This window comes from Parasteatoda tepidariorum, chromosome 7 (assembly GCF_043381705.1).
Source record: "Parasteatoda tepidariorum isolate YZ-2023 chromosome 7, CAS_Ptep_4.0, whole genome shotgun sequence".
In the NCBI taxonomy this organism is placed as follows: Eukaryota; Metazoa; Arthropoda; class Arachnida; order Araneae; family Theridiidae; genus Parasteatoda; species Parasteatoda tepidariorum.
This window is the reverse complement of record NC_092210.1, coordinates 49,257,794-49,277,399: the sequence shown is the minus strand read 5'-3', so window position 1 is coordinate 49,277,399 and position 19,606 is coordinate 49,257,794. Positions and strand designations below refer to the sequence as shown.

Sequence of the window (19,606 nt, the reverse complement as noted above, 5' to 3'; positions counted from 1 at the left end):
AGAATTTTTTTTCAAAGTTAAAATAGAAAATTACAAAGCAGTTTTAATTATTAAAACTTTAGTAAATATTTTCATTCCAAAAATAGATATACAAAAAGAATCTTTAGAATATGTAAATATTTATAAAAAATAGTTATAAATATTTTTACGCAAAAAAAAAAAAAAAAAATAGTTAAATGGTATTTTGGAGGATGCTATTAATTGTGGAAAGGCACTGCTTACAAAACTTTCTATTACATCCAAAATATTTTAACATTTTTATTTTAGTTAGCAAGAAGAGATTTGCAAGCTAAAAGTTAATGAACATGTTTTTCATAAAAATCTGATTCTAAGTCTCTTACAAACCTTAAGGCAAATGCTTTACTAATTCATGAACTATTTTTTTTTCTAAGTAACATTACAAGAATGAGAAATGCTTTGAAAAAGATAAAAATTGTGAAATGATTTGCTAAATTAATTCGTTATGTTATATATCCTATAAAATTATAAACACAATTTTTCAATCACTAATTCAGAACTTTTCTTCCCTGCATTTTTAATTAAATTTGTAACTTAAAAGATTATTGTTTGAACTTTCAATAAATAGACATTTACATTGTTTGTAAATGACATAACATTTCTTTAAATAACAAAAATAAATGAAGATTATGTTCATGTACGTTTTTCAGTAGTTCTCTGAGTGGAATAAGCAACTAGGTTTTTTTTATAAATAAATATACATTTTGTTTTAGCTATATTAAAAGATGTTACATTAAAAAACAACTATCAATTACATGCAATCATACTGCACAACACGACATATTTTTTAAAAAGGTAACAACCAAAGAAAAATTAATACATAAATCACTTAGTATTTAAAATAATGAATCTCAGATAACAAATAGTTGCAATAAAATTTGTTTAAAAAATATATATAAAGCTAATGATAAAATTCGTGACATTTATAAAGGGAAATATTTATAGCAAAATAAAATATTTTAAAGTGTTTCCAAACACACAAAATTACGCTCTAAACAAACACTTATGTTTATATTTATTCTAGAAATATATATATAAAAAAAATTATGATAGAATACGATGACAATATTTGATTAGAATGAACTTAAAACTTTCGACTAGATAAATTAGATACAGCAAACTTAGCGCCCATAAAAGAGAAAGGAATGTGTAAGTAAGCAAATCACAAAGATAGTTATAATACTTATTCACAGGATTAATTTTTTTTATACATATGATTACTTAAAATTCCCACATTTTTCAAAGACATATCTAATTTACAAACATACTCGAATATAACAAAAATCTCACAATACAAATACAAGGAGGAAAAAAAAGAAGAGCATCACATACAAGCACATAAAATTCAAGTGCACATAATTTAGTTTAATTTGGAAACATTCTCTCTATATGTGCAAGATCATTCACAAAACTCTCAATAGTATATGAAATCAGTGTATAATTTAAAATTTTGTTTTACATAATTTAAACTGACTAGTAACAACTAAAATAAGTCATTTCTCTAAAAGTTTATATTAATATATACTACATATCATCACATGAATGTCGAAACGAACCAATTCGAAAAACCTATCTTTTTAATTCTGATTAAAAATTGATAAGTGCTTAATAGAAAATTTTTCTAACCCTTAACAAAATTAATATTTTTTTAAAAAATTAAGTTTAATTTTGGGTTGCAAGTAATAAATAATAACTAATACACATTAAGAATGCATTTTAATATATGTATTAAGACTTAAATATACAATAAGATTAATCTTAAAATTTTTTTTATGACTTAACACTAGAATTACAGCTGCGTCTGTATGACAACATAGTCGAAATTTCCCTTTAATATTTCCTTATTTATTATTAATTAGCAGTAAAATACTTAGTAATTTCAACCACTTGTACATACTTAAAATTTAAATTACTTTTAATAATGTTTATTTTCTTGCTATGAGGCATTTTGATTTGCATCTGCGTGATATAAAGGACAAAAAAAAATTTTTTTTTTTTTGAAAAATTGAAGTAAATTGTAATTTTTGCACAATCAAAATGACCCCAGCCCTGATTTATGTTCACTTCTTTAATAGTTTTAAAATTTCAGCTTATTCAGATTTATGGTCATTTTATTTTATTCTTAAATAACTAAATACTTGACTTCCAACTTTTGTCAGTTTTGAAAAGTTTGGATGTAACCTCAACTTCTCCAAAGAGAAAAAACTTAACATTTTATCATCTATCTATATCCTATAAGCTATGCTAATTAGTTTGGCCTAAATAAAAGAAAGCAGATTTTTAATTAAAAGTTTGAGTTAAATGATTAGTTATAGAGTAATACTAATTTTAGTTTAAGTTATCTATGATAAAGTATCTACATTTTCCTGGTTGCTTCCCTGGCAGTCAATATTTTAGTAAAATTTAACATGTTACATCCCCTTTCATAACATGCTGGTCCTGGTTTATAGAAATTTTGAAGACCCATATCTACGGTTAACAAGTAAGATTACTTAAGCAATCTTCAGCCTGAAATTAAGTGTATAGACAGAGCTGTAATTTTAGAGTTGTAATAAAGTCACAATTACTTTTAGAAAAGTATATTGTTAGAATAAAGCTAAAATTACAAATTTATAATTTGGAAATATTTTTAAAATATTGCATATTTTAGATCTTAAAAATAATAACTTAAGAGTTAGAGTAATAATTTATGCATGTTAATCATGTTATTATCAATGATTTATAATAAATTTTTTATCATTCACAGACAAAATGCTTTTCTAGAACTTATTATTATTGCTTTTAAAATAAATTAGAAAGTTTCAATATTACATAAAAATGAGGGATACTTTTAAGAAGAAAGTTAAAACCAATCAGTATGAAAAATCAGCACAAATGAGCACCAAATTTTGATTTCAGAGTGCACTTTAGAGCTAAAATGTTATTGTGCACTAGAAATAAAAATATAAAAACTAGGAAAAATCACCAAATTTTATGAAACAGCAACTAAATATTAATGGTACAATACAATCATATTAGGAGCTAATTTTTGGATAAAAACAAGATTCACAAGAGAAAATTTAAATTAGTATTCACCATCTAATACTAACTACAGTAAATATATCAAAATGAATTAAAATGGACAAAGAATAAAGTTAATTGACCGGTTAAAGTTACAGTTAGAGGTGAAGGACATAAATTGTACAAAAAAATTCAATTGTAAACTGATTTAAGCTCATAGTTATGAATTAGCAAAACATAATATTAATCATTCTATCGAAGGATAAATTGTTTTTAATCTTCTGCACTCAAAGACTTTGGGAAAATGTATTAGATATTTGCCCACATAAAATAAAAAATACCTGGCGTGCGTGGCAAAAAAAAAAAAGAAAAAAAAAGAGAAACTATTGTTCTTGAAATAAAGCTATTAATGGGAACATGCCATTATGATAAAACATTAACTATTTCTTAGGAGAAAGGTGAACAAATAAAAACAATTTTTTTCACCAAAATACTTAAAAAATCCTGTTCTGCAATAGAATTTAAAACAAACCAGTGTCTCAATTTTTATTTGCCACAAATTTACGAATTAAACTTTAAACATATCAAATTAATTTGCTTAATAAATAATTAAATATTGATATTAATTTCACTATTTTATTGATGAAACACTGTTATATCATTGTTCAGTCTACAAAATAAACTGTCACCCAGCATGAGCTATGATTATAGTTCCCAATTCATTGTTTTAGGTTCATGGTTAGAATTAATGAAGTGTTATTGATATATTATTTTTTTTTTAGCAAAGGAAAATACAAATAAGCTGCCTTTATAAATTAAACACACTTGTTTTCATTAAGCTTAGGACATGAATTATCTGATTTTTTTTTTGTTAAAAAATATATTCCTAAAAATCTTTAATGTAAATATAAAAACTCATAAATCACAACCACAAAGAATTAAATACCAAAAGAAACCAGGGTATTCAAGCAAAAAAAATCTACAACATGAGCAAGCATTTGTAAATACTCCTTAAAAATAGCTTTTTAATTTATTTTTAAAAATATATAATCATTGTTTATACACACATGCGGTATCTTAAATATTTTAGTACTTCTGCAGAAATATGATTAAAAGATCAAAAATCTGAATTGCAACGTAAAAGCTTACGCCCCAAAAGCGTAATTTCATAAGTGAATCTGCAGCATAGATTCAAAAATGCCTGCTACCTCAATACAATCAGCTAGAGAATATTAATGTAACAATTCAGCTTATTCAAACATAGTTGCATCTATACTTACAAATATAAGGCTTTTAAATGCTATACATAAGAACTTTATGTTACTTAAATTTAAGTTGAATTTTACAGAATGATAGTGAAAAAATGGAATATATCTCTTTATGGTTAAGTCTGAAATCAGAAAACAATTTTTTTTTTTAACCTTTTGTTCAGAGGGCTGTTTTTACACTAAAAATTTTAATAATTGAATCTAGAGATGCTTAGATCTCAGCAATTATTCCAAATTTATTTGTTTGGTTTCTAAAATATGCAGAGCTCGCTGCTGCGCTGGAGAATTTCTGCTATTGGGGCTGACGTTAAAAAATGTTCAGGTTTATATCAAAATTGATTCCAATTTTTTAAAAAGTTTTTAAGGATTTTATTAACAATGTTCGTATAATTGCACAATGTACCCCAACAATTGACATCAATATAATTTACCATTTTACTGGTATCAAGTATGCAGGATTTTATAATAAATGCACATTATTAAGTTTATGCAGTATAGAATGTACTATAGGTCTGGAAGCATGTTCAAGAATAATTGGGTCCATTGATAAATGTTTTAAATGCAATATTCGCAATTTACTTTTCATAGAAAAAATCTACAACATGTTTATGCTACAGGTTTTTAAAACATATCAGACAGTTCAAAGGACTTATGTTAAGATTTAAGGTATTTTTTTTGTCTTTGCTTTCCTGTCTACAGCTTTTACTTAAATTTTGCTGGTTAAAATAATTCAGTTAACAATTTTAAAAGAATAAAACTGGTTTTGTAAATATTTCATGTTTGGGATGGATGATTTTAAAGGGTCTATAAAAAAAATATTTATGATGTGTATGATTAAAAGCTTACAACAATTAAACTATAGTAAAAGTAGTTTTGGTATTTAATTGATATTTTGTCTTTTGAGCCATTAAGTAAGTTTTTGAAAAATAAGTATTGTATCTTAGCAGGACTGTCAATATATTTTTTTAAATTTTGACTATGTTTTCATTGTTTGTGCAAGATTCATTTTTAAATAAATAAGTAATAGATTTACTGTTCATTTTCTTTTTTTAAAAATAAAATAAAATCAACATTATTAAATGCAGAATACGAGTAATTTACATTATTTGTAAGTCAAATTTTTACGAAACAAACTATTTTAGTGAATGTTAAAAATCGTCATTGAGATACAATTATAGAAGCGATTTCTCCCATTTCTTGACATTTGATATTACGAGATTCGACTGTTGTAATTTATAGATGGTTTTTCATAGCACTCAACACATATATTTAAAAACAAATACACCTCATTAAAAAAAAAAAACTTTAGTTTTTTTTAAATGGGCGAAACTAGTTTACAATAATATGATAGTGAACAATGAAATTTATAACAATTTTATATAGTAGAAAAATTACATGTAGGACACTCATGCATTGAATTTGTTAGAGAGCAAAAAAAAAAGTACTATAAACCCAATATTGATTTAATGTTACTGATTTACCAGATCCTGAGACAGTTTTAGAGTAAACAATTTAGCAAAAATGCTATACAACTTTTTGTAAGCACTTTTATGCACAGGTGCAACTACATCTCATCCCTAACAAAAATGTTAAACTATAATACACATACAACACCAATAAACTTATTTGTGACCTTAACAATAAATCATCCAAAACAGATCTTTAAAAGCAGTGCCATATACACAGTTATCAGGAAATGTTGGTTGTTTAATACATCCTGATTCAAAGGCAAGGAAACTAGAAAGAAGAAAATTTTAAGATTTAGTTTCTATTACTGACAATTATAGATGTGAACACACAATTTATAATTATTTCTCGCATAAAATGTAGCTTACTTCTAATAAACTATGCCATTAAAATATATACCTAAAATGTGTATAGTACATGAAGAGAAAAATAAGAACTTTTTCAGAAAAGAACTGTAGAAAAACACTTTCACTTTCAGGGACACAATAAATTAAGATTTTATGCCAATTAATTATGTTACGAATAGAGTGTAAATAAAGTAATACGATTAAGCTTAGAAATACATATGTATAGATTTTGCGCATGTTTTGCACACTTTGTTTTCATAAATAAGCATAATAATGTTTTCATAATAAATAGTCAGTAAATTATCATTTTACATTTTTCAATTACATTGTCAATAACTAAAAATTTAATTTTTAAATAAATCTAAAAGTAAATTTTCATCTTAAACAATACCTGATTAAAAAAAAAAAAAAAGATTTTTGACACTTTGAATTAATATTTTTACATTTAGTCATTTTCATGTTAATATTTCAGAGCTGCTTCAAAGTTGATTGAAATTAGTTATAAGCTTTCTAATTCCAGTAATTTAGTCTTTTGAAATTAAAATTTTGTTGGCATGAGACTGTACATTGCTTGTTTGTATGACACAGATTGCACACCCTATCTTAATTCACTTCATTTCTTAATAGGTATTTCCATTCACTTTCTTATGTTCTTTTGCATTCTTTGAGCATACAGCATTAATTTTAAAAAAGCTTTTGTTACACCAAAATTTCAAAATGATTTGCATTTCTAAATAGAAAATTACATTACCCTAGCAAGAACAAAATAAAATTATATAACTAATCCTGGTTGGCAAAAAAGCCAAGTATTTCATTATAGAAATTTACACAACATTAGCAAGTGAGTGCAAAATATACACATAATACAAGAGCATTAGAAGTGTTTAATCGCTTTCTATTCATTATTTTAAGTTTCAAAAGTACAAAGGTCATAGAATTTAAAGCTAATTAGCGTAATTCACTTTAGTTTGATGATGCGAAATTTGCATTTTGCTTTATTCTAATTCAAGACTTTCATTTATAATGTGTGTACCATTAATATTGATAATGTGTGGTTGGTGAAGTTTTTCCAAGTTAAAATAACGCTAAAAAATGCACCAGGACATGTAAAGAAATGGATTTTTAAAATTTTCAATAATGTTACATTGAATTAAAGTCTAAATGATTACTCTTTATTACTCTCCAACTTAAAGTCTGATTTAAATAGGAGAAAGAAATATGAATCGAACTAGAAGATACATAAGCAGAATATATAAAGTAGAATTAAGTTACAGAAATAAGCTTTCAAATTAAATTAGTAGCTGCAGTAAGTGTAGTCACATAAGTAAGGATGGAAAAAGGCCTAATTTTCCATATTTTAGTTAATTTCTACAAGTTTGATGCAAATGAAGAGTGATTGTTGAAAGGAAGGGAGCAAAAATTTATGTGAGCTCTTAACATTAGTGAGTTTTAACTAAGTAAAGCTTAACTAGAAAGAAAGAAAGAGTTAGAGCAAACCTGATATTAATAAGAAGGCATGTAAGACAAGATATCAGTTAAATCATAATTATTCACTTGGTTCATTAAAGAGCGTGCCTGCCTTGTGAGTTCAATTTGATCAGGGGTTTTCCCAAATACTATGTTTTGCCAAAATGGGTTTTGCTAAAAGGAAATTATTGTGATTAAATAACAAAAAACCTTTCAATTAAAATTTGAGTTGGAAAAACTTCATCTAAAAACAAAATAATTTTCTTTGTTAGCATTATTACTATGAATTAGTAAAAACAAAACTTATTACCTTAGTAAAATAACTATTTGTTTTTACTTACAAATTTATACACTAAATATTATTAAATGTATATACACTGAAATAAAAAGAGAAAAAAAAATAAAATTATTCATTACTGAAAGATGTAAAACAGATAAACAAAAGTGCAAAGTATAGCAAATTTAAAATACTAAAAAAATACTATTTTAATGTTTTTATATTGATCAAATATTAAATTTAATAAAACAATAAAATAACTGACCAAAAAAAATTGAATGAAAAAAAAAATCAAAGTTAAGTTTTTATGTATTTGCTTGCAGTAATAAAAAGCTTTACTTTAATGATATATATCATTGAAACTTTAATTACAGCTTCTACGTTTTAAAAACAGTTTGAGTTATTTTATTTTATATTTTTGAAGGAAAAAAAAATCAGTGAACAGTATACAAAAATATTCATTTAATTTATCATATAATTGCTTACATATTTAAAAAGTTAGACTAAAATTTTAATGTTAGTTCATAAAATGCATTTCATAAGAGTTTTTAACTTCATGTAGATATTCTAAACAAAGATTAGATGGCTATCAATTTGATGAGATTGAGCAATATTTTGTCAACATTATGCTACTTTGTTTTTAGTTAAAGGTATTGTTAGCCTATATAACCCACATTTGAGTGTAAGCTTTCGAAGACCAGCAGGTTTGGCTTAGAATGTACTTTGTTTTGGACTATTGTGGGTCTAAATTAATATTGACAATAACATTTTTCTCAAATTTAATATAAAACAATGAAATGAAACTTTAGTTTATTCTTTTATCTGATAAAAAACCAGTCTGAAAATCAAAGACTTCAACCATGTGGAAAACTTTCATTTACCAATTGCTATGATCATTTCAAAATATTAAAAGTAAACTTTATTTTTTACATTTTTCTTACATCTGATACACATGGTTCAAATTTCTGTCGTCGTAATAAAAAAGAAAAAAAAGTTATTTAGCATTACTGTCAACAGAGCTAATTACACCGTATAAATCCTGATCTAACGTCATGGGAAGTGATACATCACTGAGTGAGTGAGAGCAAAGTGAAAAAGATATCAATACTTACTTTCTCTGGTGGAATGAAAGGCAAATTAGATGCTTGCATTTGAGAGTAGTAGAAAGGGCTGGACTCACTGTGGTATATATACTACAGGAAGAGAAATAACTATTGCAGATTAAATGTTATGGAAGGAATAAATTATTTAACAAAAATATTGCAGGATGGTAATACTTTCATAATTTATATTTGCTCTATTATTTCCTTAGGGTCTAGGTCTGGTAAAAAAAAAAGAAAAAAAAAAGCTGAAAATAAAAATCCAAAAATGCTTTTGCCCATAACACATTTTCAATAATTGAAATAATAACCAAAATTTGAGCAAGCAAAAAGTACATGTAGGAAGTATATATCCCCAGAATATTACCAATGTTTTAATAAAAGATATCAATGTACAGATTTCCTTGAAGTGCCTGAATAAAAATCTCGATCTGTGATTTTTAAATTAAAATTTTGAGATACCGATTACGATGTATAATTTTAAATCAAGTTAATATAATTTCAAATCGTCTTATTGGTATTAAATAATGCAAAAAACTAGTAATATTTTTAAAGAATTTGAAAAAGCATTTTTTTTTTAATTAAATTGAAAAAAAAAAGTAGAATACTGCTAAGAAGAAAAACTCAATAAAGAAATAAAATTTATCTACTTTTAATCAAAAAAAAGGGAAGCAAATTAGTTAATAAACCAAAAACTTTTAACACTTGAAATAACACTCATAAAGGTTCAACCTTAAAACATTAATCTTATAAATTACATGTGAAATAACCAATAGATGAAAATGTAATAACCAATAAATTTTTTTTTACAATTTTTAGGATAAACTTAATAACTTTGAATTTAATTCTTTAATTTTCATAATTAATGTTTAAAGCATATAAATAAAATGCTATATTTAATGATAATAATAAAAACTAAACAGCTGTGTAATTATTTAGTTTTTTTTTATTATTATTAAACTATTCAATAATAATAAAACTAAATTATACAGCTACTATTTATTGAAAGGTAAGACATTAGTAGGCAGACATCAAATAAGTGTTACTTACAGGTGAACCACCAGAGCTAGCAGTAACGGTGCTATCTGAACTTGATATATAATCATAATTTCCCTGATCAAGGTTTGGTGAACACCAGTTTTCATTTGAACATTTATGCAACTTTTCTGGACTTGAATTATAACTCTAAAAAGTAAAGATGCTTTTAAAAATTTGTTTATTTAAATTTAAAAATAAGTGTTATTAAAGAAATAATTAAGAAGTAAAATAACTCATACATTACTATAATTCATTAAACGCTAAAGCTCTTCAATTTTATTTCGATTATATAATGCTAATTCCACTCTTTTATTCATAACATTATAGTACAAGAATTATTAATTATTCTATAACCAAGAAAAAAAAAATTTTTTGTTGCATTTTTACACAATAGAGTCCATTGGCTATACAATATGGAAAGTGTATCGACAACAAATGAAGGAGATGATTTTTAAAGAGCTCCCAGTTAAAAGGATAAATATTAATTTAAAAGAAATTTAACTAAATATTGGAAAATATAGAAATTGGACTGCCAAGAAAAGTCTTTTTATACATAAAATTAAAAATATTTTTAGACAATCAAGTACATGGGAACACTTACATTCATCACAGAATTACTAAGTTCATATTGACCATTTAAATCACACATCCTTTGTACTTGATTCAGTTCCATAAGATCTTTTAAATCTAGTACAACAGGAAGAATCTCATGCTATAGAGAAAGGAAAAAGAACATTAGATAAACTTTTTTTTTAAACACAAAGCTAGAACAGAAATTTTAAAATTTAAGAGATCAACAAATTGTCTAACTGACATTTGATACATAAACTTAAATTATTTATATGCAGTAGTGAACAAAATTTGTAAAATTCAGATTTGTAAAAATATTATTATATTATTTTTTCTACAATTAGGAAAAAGAATTTCTGAAATTTTTGAAATTCAATTATTGTTGGAGGTTTAGTTATTCTAAAAATTGAAAATGAAGTACATTAAAAGTAAATGTTTACTATTATTTTGTTAACAAAGCTGTCTTAAAATAGTGTTTAGCACAAGAACATAGTTTAGTTACGTTACAGTTGAATTCATTTTATCATTAGTTAATAATGCATTTTGTTTTGTCCCTTGACAAACTCCATAGAACAATTACAGAATAAATATTTTCTGCTATTTCAAATTAAAAATAATTTTTTAAAGGTTATTACTCAACATTCTTTTGCATAGAAACAATGATATCTTATAATGAAAAGAGAAAAAAATGGAAATACTAACATTTTGAAAGGCATCTTCTTTCACTAAATTTGAAAATGTCTTTTGAGTTGGCAAAGATGTTCTTGATTCATCAAGTGATACATCCTTAGATGGATGAAAGGGACTAGAAATAAAATATATTTAAATTATTAAAAAATAACAAAAAGCAAAAGGTTGTGAAAGATAACACACAATCATTAACTAACCTTTCTATGTAATTGAGCATAGCCAAGTCTTCACTCGATAAACTCTGACAATCTATTTTGTTGTATGATTGTGAATCTTCAGTTAAACTTAATGAGTTTACCTACAAATGAATAAATCCATATCTTTATAAAAAAATTAATTCACAAATGAGACCACTAAAAAATCTAATCCTATTTACAGAAGACATCTACAGTAACATAGTATATACAGTTTTGAAGAGACATAATGATAATTGCCTAAATGTTGAATATTTAGATTTTAAAATTGATATTGTTAATGAACAAATTAAAATTGGTGTTTATGATAAAAATAAAGCTTATAAGTTTAAGGTTATTTTTTTCTGTAATTTTGATACTAATTGGTGCAGAAAAATTTTCAAAAATTTAGCTTTTTCTCAATTGTCTAGAATTAACAAAATTTGCAATAATGTTGAGAGTCTTCAAGAGGCAACAAGTAAATTTTTAAAAAAATTTGGAAAATAATGGTTTTTCTTTTAATTTCTGTAATGAATTTAAAAAAATGATTAAATATTGTTAGTTTCGTTTTCTTTTAATAGGGCATGATCAAGCCTTAGCCGAGTTGCCCTGGTTAAGCATTTCTACTAATGATGGCAACTGCTTTCTCGCTCCTTTTTTTTTTTCCTTCTGTACATTAAATTAGAGAGCGTTGTTTTTTTCATTAATTCCAATTTAGTTGAGGCTTTGTAATATGTTGTGTACTTGCTTTGTGATTTATCATTTTGAAGTACGTTTTTGAACATTGTCCTTGTTTAGGTATTATATTTTCTTGTTTGGTTTTGTAATTTGCATTAAAATTTTCTCTTGACCTAGACTCTGGTAAAACCTTTGTGGTACAGAGAGAACAGCGTAGACATTTGTCGTGCTCTCTCGATAGAAAAGGTTGCATTTATGACTTCCGGGGCTGGTACCCCCTGACAACGTCAGCTTCGGCTGTCATATTTTTCATTTTTTTATTCTTCTGGATCCATATAAGGGAACTTACAAGGAATAATTATAGAGTTTTTGACATGACATCACTTCAAGATTAATACTTTAAATCATAATAAAATCAATATTTTATATATTAATATCTGAAGATCAATATTATATGTTATATTTTATAACTATTCAGTTCATATCATAGGTAATGAGTTCTTAATTGTCAACAATCTAAATATTGATTTTAATTCCTTTTTGGCACAACTTCGGCAGATTTTTAAGAAAGCTAAAGTGGTCAGTAATAATTGTCCAAGCTCACCACGAGAAAATATTTTTTGATTCTGAATACTTGCTAATACTAATATGTAGATAAGCATTTCCTGTAAATCAAGATTATAATATACTCCCAGATAAGTAAAGTAACTATAATTTAGAAAAAATATAAATGCTTGTTAAAATGAGTTAATAATTTTTTTCAATAAATCAATTTAAGTGTTTAATTAAATTATTAATAATTAATTTAGTTATTAGAATAAATTTTTAATACATGTTATTTCAGTATGTTATAATGGTTTTGGTATGTCTATATTCTAGTTTTGCTAGTTCTAGTTTAGTAATATTTTTTAATTTTGACAAAATTGAAAAATAAATTTGGGAATATAGTGGGTTTCGAAATTAGTGTTTTTCTAATTGCATGCTTCAGGGAAAGAAGAAGTTTATATAGGAGTAAATAAAAATCGATTTACACACAATGAACAAGATTTTTATTCGGTATATTTCTTATAAGATTATTGTTTTTACCATTTTATTTTCAATAATTAATCACATTTACAGGTTAGGTAAATTGCAACTTTACGTGTTTTTATTTATTTACAATTATTTAATATTTATGATAATAGATTATGATTTTCTATATCAAAATTTTGAGTTTTTGACAGTAATTGTCAAAACAAAAAGGGGGTTTTAATGTCAAAATTCTTAAAGAATATGTATGTCTTTAATAATAATGATTATTATTATAAATCTTTACAATAATAATCACTTGATATTTTATATGTGATTTTATTAATAATTATTTCATATTTATGATAGCTAACAATTATTTTTAACAATAAAATTTTCAGTTTCAGGTCTAAAAGGGTTTTTTTACAGGGTGGTTAACACCATGGGTAAAACTGTCAACTCTAAGTACAATATAAGAAAACCACTTAGATAGAGATAATGATTGAACGAATTTGCATGTTTAATTTATATGACAAATATTTTAAGATGTTCTAAAGAATTTTTTAATATGTTTATCTTTCTGATTTCATTCATTTTTGAATTAAGTTGCAATTTTATGCTACCAACTCGCTTTCCTATGTGTCAATACATGTGTGTTTTTTTTTATCCACATGTATTATTCCTTCCAGCGAAATGACTTACTTTAAATATTCCTTTGTAATGTGTATTACTTCATTTTTAATTAAAAGTTATAATTACATACTTTTAAACTTCTCACATAGACTAAAAACTGCCTATTATTTATTATAGGGACTGCAAAAAAAAAATTTGCGACCACTATAAATGAATTATTATTTTCTAAGGTATTTACTATAAGCGTATGAAACAACATTAGTTACATAGCAGCAAAGAACAAAGTTATAATATGTTTCAATGCATATTCTCCAATAAAATGTCAAATCTAATACAGTTTTTATTTCACAAAGAACTTACCTGAGGAAATGATGCTTTTGAAATGGATTCACTCACATTAGACATCTCACTGATATTGGAGAAATAAGAGAGATTGTCGAAAGTTGCTTGATAGCCAGATGAGTTTCGGAATGTTTCAGAGTTCATAACATTCGGTGAGCTATCAATATTAGCCGACAACATAGAGTTCTGAATATTATTTACAGGGTTGTTAACATCTTGAGATATGATGGATTCAATATCCATCAGTACACCGGAATCTTGAAGAGCCATAAGATCTTCTGCAGTCTTTTTGTAGTCCAACTCATCAAACGAAGAAAAAGTATCACTAATTGGCGTAGAAGTGAGACTTTTAGACAGTAACAATTGTTCAGAGGGGCTAAAACAAATTCCCTTACACATGACATTTGAACAATCCGTTAATGGCTGGACACACAATTAAGGAAAAGAAAAATTTGGACTAACAATGACTTAGAAAAATCAATAGAAATGTTTAACTAAAAAGTGAAAACTTAATGTCTGTTGAGTAATAACTAAGAAATTAAGCTAAAAAAAAAAAAAAAAAAAAAAAAAAAAAAAAAAAAAAAAAAAAAAAAAAAANAAAAAAAAAAAAAAAAAAAAAAAAAAAAAAAAAAAAAAAGGTGCGTAGCCAAATTATTCAACAAAAAATAAGCACCTTTTAAGCACTTTAAAAAAATATCATAATTAGGCAGGGTTGGAAAGTTTTTGACTATTGACGGTTTTCACTTGTTTTAACCGTCATATATATACATAAAAAAAAACAAACCTCTTGGTATCGTATTTGACAATTGTAAAAAATCATTAAATTTTGAATCATGTAAAACGAATGGCGTTTTCATACGCTACGGACTGACAATAAGCCGAAATAGATTGGGGTTGAATTAATTGTGAAAAAGTTTAATGTGTCTTTTTGCATAATTCATAGCGAAAAATCAACATGGCACTTTTTAAAAACGCTACGTACCATGAAAAAAAACAAACAATTACAACAGTCAAAACTTGGTAAGAGACAGAGTCATATTTTATAACTAAAAATAAATGAATGAATAAAATGGCTGTATGAAGACTGTTATACGGCTTTAATAAACTAGCAATTAAACAAGTCATTTTCAACATTGTATATTAATTAATATTCCAAAAGTTGTTTCCTAGTGGTTACCTTGGTAGTAGAATTTACAGTGCTTCCCTGTAGAAAATTCAAATTTACCAGTGACTTCAATGCAATCAGGTAGACATTGTCAAAATTAAGTTTCATTTAATGCATATTTGGCAAACATTAAAAATGAAAAAGTAATACACAAAAACTTAATGTTGTTTAAATTTAATTTCATACAATCATCATTTACAGTTATTTTCATAAAATCCTCATAAAAAAAAGAGAAAAGAAATGTTTTACCTAGCTTAGTCCAACTTTATCCTATGAATTTGAAACATACTTAAAGTGATAAATATAGAATTAAAAAAGTAAAGAAAAACCATAGCTCCACAAACACACTTTATAGCTAGACACATAATTTATCTTATACACATGACTTAGTAATATCAAACCTTAAAATAATGATCTAGAACTTAAAACCAGTATGAATCTGTATAAAGGATACTTTCTTTCGCTTTTGACGAAGATTAGGCATAACCGGTTTCGAAGATTCAATTTCTGTTGGGGGACAATTTACTTGACATGCTGAGGATAATACAGAAAAAGTTTAAAAACAAGTTAACAAAAATCTATATAAACTATTTTTGTATAAAATCTTAACGAAATATTTGAGGGAAAAACTGATGTTTGCACATTATAAACTTGCATGAAAGATAAACCAGGCAGTAAAAAATAATAAATTTAAAGGAAATATAAATTGAACAAATAGATTTTGCTATAGGAAATGCCATGATTCGTAAAAAGTAAAGGTACTATTGTATCCTAATGAAGATAGGGTATTCTTTGAGCTGCATATGAATAATCCTAAAAAACATGAATAAAGCACAAATAATGGTACAAAAACAGATTTGGCTCTAAATTTATAAGCAAAAACCTTCCTTAGAATAATAGGGGAAAAAACAGGCAATAAACAATTTGCAGTAAGGAAAAAAATGGTTTAACCTAAGGGAAGAGCAATAAATTAGAACAAGATTACAACAAAGGAAAAACCTCAGGTTTTCATCTTAGTCCCCCCCCCTACACCAGTTTCTTATTTCCTTTCCTTTGTTTGATGGTTTTGTTCAAGCTTATTGCTTTTCTCCTATTAGTTAAACCACCTTATTTTTTTAGAAAGCTTTACAACTGGGATGTTTTCAAGTAATTGTAAACAAAAATAAATAGACAGTCATTAAAGTATACTTCATTCTAATCATCGTTTCCTTTAAGACCTTAAAAACATCACAATAAATATTCAAATTAAAAAGTATGAAAGTTAAAAGGATTAAGATTTCTTTTCGGCAGGGACAGAAGTCACTAATCAAAACGACAGTTTTTATGCACAATTATGTAAAAAATAGCAATCATACATTATGCACCTATCAAAGAAAATAAATTATAAATCATGAATATTTTGCATTGCTATTGATTAAAACTTAAATAAAAAAAAAAGGATAATTTCTTCAAAGTCGTCATAGAACAAAAAAATTGAATGGCTTTGATAAGTACTTTTCATTTTACAAAATACTTTTATTGAAAGCGAAAAATTATATAGATTTGCTTCTCTGTGATTTTGAGTAGCAATAAATGTTGGGTTTTTCTTTCGAATGAATACTATAGATGTTTTTGTTGCATATACAAACATGTGGGAAAAAAATGCATAATTACTTTATGATACCAAAAATGACAAAATGGATTATTTTAAGATTGTAATTATTATAGGTTAAATGATAAAACGCTGCTTAAAAACAAAATAGCGGATTTACCGGACATTAAAAAAAAATAAAGGATGGTTTTTACACACTTATGAAGACATGTGCTGCTGGTAAACTCAAGAGCTTGGTAAACAAACTACATTTACTCAAAATTTAGTTTATAATAAAAGCAATCAAAATCTTTAAACGTCATAAAACAAATCTTATGCGAAACAAAAGAATTCCTGAGTAAAAACATTTTTAGAGTTTAGATCCTTCTAAATGTGATGCCCCAGCATTACAAAATATTCTGCATTTTTTAATTTCATATAAGTTTAAACAAGTAATTTAAATTTTTTTTTCCAAACATGCATTGTTTAATTAAGAAAAGAATTTTCTTTTTTTGAAAATTTAAAGTGATTACCTTTTTGATTAAAGTGACCTCCTTTTGATTAAAATATTGATGTGAGAAAAAACATGACCAACTATTTTTATAGGTGTATACTTTACTACAGGTTTTATACTCTACTTTTTTAAATTTAGTTCAAATACGATTTCATAAAATAGAAGATTGTAAATATAATAAATGCAAACAAATAAATTCACAATTTTGAACATTTTTAATTAATAAAAATTTAAATTACATACTCCTGTTTTCTTTCTGGTAAGGAATAGCACTTGCAGGAACAGTTCCAGGATATTCTGGGGACTTTCTTTCATCACAGATTTGCAAATTAGAATACAGTAGTTGTTGTTCATTTTCATTCCCTTCCAATTTTATATTTTCTATTCTAGGGGTTTTTAAAAAAAAGAAAACAAATATGAAATAAAATTAATAAGTGACAAATAATCAATGTCTCTAAGGACCAATCCAAAACTACTCTATAAATTTTATTGACTTCTTCACTAAAGTCCTTTGAGACTAAAAAAAGTAAGTAAAAAAAAAAAAAGTAATGATATGATTTAGAAAGTTGAGTGTTTTTAAATAAATAATCAAACGGGGGAGAAAGCTTACAATATCAAAGGTAACGCATTTGTGTCACTAATGTATTAAAATTAAATAAGTGCAGACCTGCCAACCTTAGAAAATAAAAAAGCAGGAGACCCTTTCGGTATCACAACATAGAGCAATATTGAAAATTAAACCTGATTCACACTTCCTACAAGAAGTTTATTTCAAAATAGATTATTTACATTACATAAAATAGACCACAATAAGATTATGACACTGATTAATAAAGAGATATGTGTTCTTACTATAAAATATAAGGTTCTATAGAATTATATTAAAACACATCTTTTGATTTTTTTAAAATTTAGGAAGAGGTTCAAAATTAACAAAATAAGTCAATGAGGAATACAATACTTTATAAATGTATTTTTTTTTAACTGCTACTGTTTTAAAACTGCAGATGTTGCTAATTTAGCGTTATTTAAAAAAAAAACTGCCATCTATAGAAAGTGAAAAAACATTCTGCCTAATGGTGTCCAAGATATCTCCTATTTTGCAATTCATTCCATCGATTATGGCTGCTGTTTTGGTTCACACTCACTGTAATTTTTAGTGATGTTGTTATAGGGGAAAATTTTTCTAAATAAATGCCCAGCATGATCTGAAGCACAAGTTGGGAAGGAAATTGCACAAATTGTTGTTTTTTTTCCCCCTCTATAGTGCACTAAATAGAAATAAAGCAGGAGAAAGCACCCTGAAGGCCTGAGGGGAAAGATTTGAGGCAAAAGCAGGAGACTCCTGCTAAAAGCAGGAGAGTTGGCAGGTCTGTAAGTGATATTGGACATACACTAATCAAATTTTAAAATGAAATATTAGAAATTACTAAGTATTATCTTACATAATTGATTTACAAAAACATTAAATAACAAAGTTAAATAATATAGTTAAAAACTATGCTAGCAAGGTTCACTTACTTTAAAGTATCTAAAGGAGATAAGTTATTAATATTTTCAGATGCAGGAACAGGGTCATTATTAGTCATTAGAGAATTTGGACTCCATATGTTTGTTTTTGATTGAGGCGACAAGGAATATGAGCTTGGATATTCACTCACAAGAGGAACTTGAAATGATTGCTGACTACTTGGAGGAGTTGAAACAGCTGAATCTAAAAATATATTTACAAATTTATATCTAATCATTGGAAAAAGGTACAATTATCATTACTAAAAAATTTCAATATAAATAATTTTATTCCTGTTAATTGTTAAATTGCACTAAAAATTTTAAAAAAAAAAGGGGGGCTCTAGTTGTTGATCTGATCACTCAACCATGCAAAAGAGCAACTAAAATGGTAAGACTTATAGAAAAGCGGTCTCATACGTGTGAAATTGTGAGCAATATTAATTTTCTATGGCCAAAGAAATGTCATAGCATATCTCATCCTCATGCATGACAATGCTACACAGGGTGCAAATCTTTCAACAAAAAATAAGCACCTTTTAAGTACTTTTTAAGCACTATATACTTTAACAAAATGGAAACTAATTTTCAAAGACTTTATAAGATCATGATCATATTAGCCATTATAAAATGATCGAGAGATTCTCAGATTCGATATCAGAGGGTGAAAAATGAAGCCTGAAATAGAGAATATCTTGCAAAATGAAGCAATTGCACACGAGGACTCGCAAGCATGTAAAATGATTGACGCTTTCATACGTTATGGACCGAC

General features: G+C 25.8%; 1 protein-coding gene across 1 annotated transcript in view; it reads right to left on the bottom strand.

The window, feature by feature from the left end:
- Positions 1 to 2,429: 2,429 nt before the first annotated feature.
- LOC107448794 (uncharacterized) overlaps positions 2,430 to 19,606 on the bottom strand; it is a 31,665-nt gene continuing 14,488 nt past the window's right edge. The window contains exons 8-17 of the mRNA XM_071183399.1: positions 18,847 to 19,039; positions 17,569 to 17,711; positions 15,696 to 15,775; positions 14,095 to 14,499; positions 11,440 to 11,540; positions 11,255 to 11,357; positions 10,584 to 10,694; positions 9,995 to 10,129; positions 8,957 to 9,037; positions 2,430 to 6,023 (exon numbers count right to left, since the gene is read on the bottom strand). Of these exons, the coding sequence (XP_071039500.1) occupies positions 6,009 to 6,023; positions 8,957 to 9,037; positions 9,995 to 10,129; positions 10,584 to 10,694; positions 11,255 to 11,357; positions 11,440 to 11,540; positions 14,095 to 14,499; positions 15,696 to 15,775; positions 17,569 to 17,711; positions 18,847 to 19,039 (1,367 nt within the window). The 3' untranslated portion in view covers positions 2,430 to 6,008. The remainder of the gene's footprint in view (positions 6,024 to 8,956; positions 9,038 to 9,994; positions 10,130 to 10,583; positions 10,695 to 11,254; positions 11,358 to 11,439; positions 11,541 to 14,094; positions 14,500 to 15,695; positions 15,776 to 17,568; positions 17,712 to 18,846; positions 19,040 to 19,606) is intronic.